Genomic DNA, 3,686 nt, shown 5'->3' with positions numbered 1-3,686 from the left:
GGCCCCAAATTGGCCAATCCAGACTTGGTTCTCAAACCTCACGCTCCTGAAGAAGGACCTTCTTTCTCAGGGACGAGGCACCATCTGGCATCCGTGCCCAGACCTCTGGAACCTCCACATCTGGCCCTTGGACGGGATTCGGAAGATCTAATTGGCCTACCATCAGCAGTCGTAGACACGATCACTCAAGCCAGAGCTCCCTCTACCAGGCAGCTTTATGCCCTGAAGTGGCGTTTGTTCACAAATTGGTGTTCTTCCCGAGCCGAAGACCCCCAATGATGCGCAGTCTGGTCAGTGCTTTCCTTCCTGCAAGAGATGCTGGAGGGGCGGCTGTCCCCCTCCACCTTGAAGGTATATGTAGGCGCTATAGTGGCCCACCATGACGCAGTGGACGGTAATTCTCTAGGAAAGCACTCTCTAGCAGACATATGCAGAGCAGCTGGCTGGGCAACACCCAATACCTTAGTGAAATTTTACAATCTCTGAGTTGAGCCAGTTTCGGACCATGCTTTGTCAGGTACAAACAGGTATAGTTTGGTAACACAGAACAGCTGGCTGGGTGTATCGCTTGCATATACAGGGATTAAAGTTCTCCGTCGCTACGATGGATTTCCGTTAATTGCATCGAGTCTATGACGGATTTCCGTCAATTGCAGGGTTCCCATCAGTCCTTAATGTCTTAAATTCCCCTTTCATAATTTTAAGGCTGTAAATAGGCTTTCATTTCTCAAATAGTGTAATAAATGTCTAAATTTTAGTTTGAATAGGTCTTAAATTAAGGAAAGACGTGGTGTATTCACCTTGCTGAGAGGGATGTGATCAAAGCCTGGAGTGGAGGCGACAGCACGTTCCTCTCTCCACTCTAAGCATTCTGTAATCACTTCGGCTCATGGTCCACTCCGGGTTTTCAATTCCCGCTCACTCCGTGTTCACTCAATTAATCGCAGTTTTGGAGAAGTGCATGTCAGGCTACAGCTGAGCTGAGGTACAAATATATTTCAGTTACCATGGATACACTTATAGTGCAGGAAGGCTCCGATGTTTCAGAGATCGATAGAAGTGTTAAAAATAAATGGAGATGGGCTTGGCTTAGCGAAATGGGGGAGAATGGCAAGCCTTTTAGTTCGTGGGCTAAAAAAATAAAACAGCCAGGTACGTGTCTTTGCACGGTATGTCACAGGAGACTTCAATATGGCAATAATGGCAAAAAAGTGCTGGCACGTCATCAATCAGAATCTAGTCATAATGCTGCTGTTCGTGCTCTACAGTACACAAGCTCCCTGCCTGGTTTGACAAATACCACAACGGATCATGCATCTATGGCCGACCGTGTGTGCGATCTAAAAGTGCGCATATGTTCTTTCATAGCGGAGCATGACCTGTCGTTCACAGTCTCACAACCGCTAATTAATTTAATGCAATCAGTTGTCAAAGACAAGAGTGCACTTTCAAGATTGACTATCTAATGCACACGCTTCCTACTTGTGCACACATGGCATTGCTGTTCATTGGAAAAATGAATTAGCAACTAAGCTGAAAACGAAGATGTTTTCTTTAAATGTAGATGAGTCAACAGATGGAAACATGGACAGGATTCTGAATGTTCTTGTTCGATACTTTGATGAGGATATGGGTAAAGTGGTAACCCAGCATCTGGCCTCAAGGAAAATGAATATTGCAGATGCCTTAACAATCACACACACACTGACAGATATTCTCCAGTCATATAGCCTGAACTGGAATCAGGTTGTTGGTATACTGTTGGATAACTGCAATGTAATGAGAGGGAAAAAGTCTGGAGTAGAGACACTAGTCAGGAGAGAAAATCCATCACTCCTGGACATCAGCGGAGACACTGTCCATATGATCTCAAATGCAGCCAAGGCCCTTTTAAATCCTTTCCAGGGATTTGTGGAACAATTTTGCTCTGATGTATACTATGACATTGAAAAATCACCCAAACAGAAAGAAGTTTTTTCTGAGTTTCAGTCCTTACTTCATTTGGCGAATAAGAGCCTAATACGTCCCATCAGCAGCAGGTTCCTGCAAATGCTAGATGTGTGCAACAGAATACGGGAGCTTATGGATCCATTGATTGTGCACTTCTACAGCATCCTGTCTCCTCATGATCAACACAAACACAGGTACATGGCAATAACATTGTCTTGTTTTTATTATTTAATTTCTGTGCTAGTAGGCCCAGTTTTCAAGATCTCATTAGCCCTTCAGTGTTAAAGAAAAAAGCAATGGATTTTTTTTCTTTCTTTGGGGCAATAATCTAACAAACAATTGAATATCATAGAAAAGTTTGTGTATTTTAGGAATTCAAATTAAAAGGTGAAACTAATATATTTAGTATATAACTATATACATATGCATGATTATACTTTCCAGAGGGCATATATATATATATATATATATATATATATATATATATATATATATATGTATATAAGTAAAACATATTTTAAATAATATTTAAAGATGCAGAAATTTAGTAGAATGTTTTTTAACATAAATCTAAACCGAGTGGTGGAGATTGCTCAATGTGAACCAGGTTATATCAAGTTATAGATATACAGTAGCTCAGCTTTATTACAGATGCAATCAAATTATTAAATAACCTTCATATGAGGGATGGAAAGCGCTTTGACCTCTAAACACAAAAATTATATGATGACAAATGAAGTATTGGCTATTAGAAATAGCAATGTCTGTTTTCTCTCCTGTTTTTTTTTTTGTGATGCAGATGGCTCCTAAACCAGCTTCTTGATAAGCATGCAGTTACATCTGATGAGAAGGCCAGGATCATTTTTCTGCAACAGCAAATGGCACAATCTGCTAAGATCGGAAGTGATGTCAACAAAAATCGGAAGACGCAGCATCTGTATGCTTTTTTCAGAGTTTGACAAGCTCACAACCATGATTGATTTATACCGAGGTATGTTCACTTTTTATTCACTTTAAATGTTAAGAAAAGTAAAGAGTTTTCTTAAGTATTGAAATCCCTTTATTGGTATATTTATTATATTCTTATTTTTCCTGGAATCCTGGAATGGAATCTAAGTTAACCATAAATGCAGTTTTTAGATCACTGTTAATCCGATCACTTAGGTTAATACTACTGCAACTACTAAACTTTATTTAAACAACACATTTCAAAACAAAGTAAAATAATAAAGATAACAAATAAACAACAATAAAGCTAATAATATATATATAAAGGGTTGTAATATTCCAGGAAGAGTATGTTACATTACTATGAATATGATGATGATGAATAAATGGATAAAATATTCAGACACATTTCTAATCAGGTTCTATTGTGCTTTTCAGGTGTACTTCCAACTTTCCAAGTGCTCCTTAAGAAATTGCAGCATGAAAAGCCCATGATCCATGTGCTGCATGCTGAAATGCTGCTACTGGTTAGGGAACTTCTCTCCAAATTTATGAAGCCTGAAACTATCCCTTGAGTGCAAATGGCTTGTTGAAGCTGAATGTTCACAAGAGAGACCTGCAGTACACTGACAAAAGGTTGTCTGTGGGGAGGTTCAGCTTCTTTGCCTTAAACAAGGCTAGAGTGGAAAAGAAGCCCTGGGTGCAGAAGGTCTACAGCTCTCTCAGAGAAGGCTACATAAAGGCAGCAACATTCCTCCTGAAAAATCTTCCCCTCAACAACAACATCA

At 39.7% G+C, this 3,686-nt stretch overlaps 1 protein-coding gene across 1 annotated transcript; it reads left to right on the top strand.

Moving 5' to 3' along the window:
- Positions 1 to 1,664: 1,664 nt before the first annotated feature.
- LOC127634725 (uncharacterized) lies at positions 1,665 to 3,463 on the top strand. The gene is made up of 2 exons (XM_052114390.1): positions 1,665 to 2,144; positions 2,750 to 3,463. Exons 1-2 carry the CDS (start codon positions 1,669 to 1,671, stop codon positions 2,907 to 2,909), a joined length of 636 nt encoding a protein of 211 aa, XP_051970350.1. The 5' UTR covers positions 1,665 to 1,668; the 3' UTR covers positions 2,910 to 3,463.
- The last annotated feature ends 223 nt before the right edge of the window (positions 3,464 to 3,686 follow it).

Source organism: Xyrauchen texanus, chromosome 42 (assembly GCF_025860055.1).
Source record: "Xyrauchen texanus isolate HMW12.3.18 chromosome 42, RBS_HiC_50CHRs, whole genome shotgun sequence".
NCBI lineage: Eukaryota > Metazoa > Chordata > Actinopteri > Cypriniformes > Catostomidae > Xyrauchen > Xyrauchen texanus.
Note: the sequence above shows the minus strand (reverse complement) of the source record. Positions and strands in the feature narration are given on the sequence as shown.

What these genes read in the sequence shown, in the direction of transcription:
- LOC127634725 (XM_052114390.1), top strand. Translation starts at nt 1,669, where the DNA reads ATGAATATTGCAGATGCCTTAACAATCACACACACACTGACAGATATT. An exon ending in CATGATCAACACAAACACAG is followed by an intron (nt 2,145 to 2,749) that starts GTACATGGCAAT and finishes TTTGTGATGCAG; the next exon opens with ATGGCTCCTAAACCAGCTTC.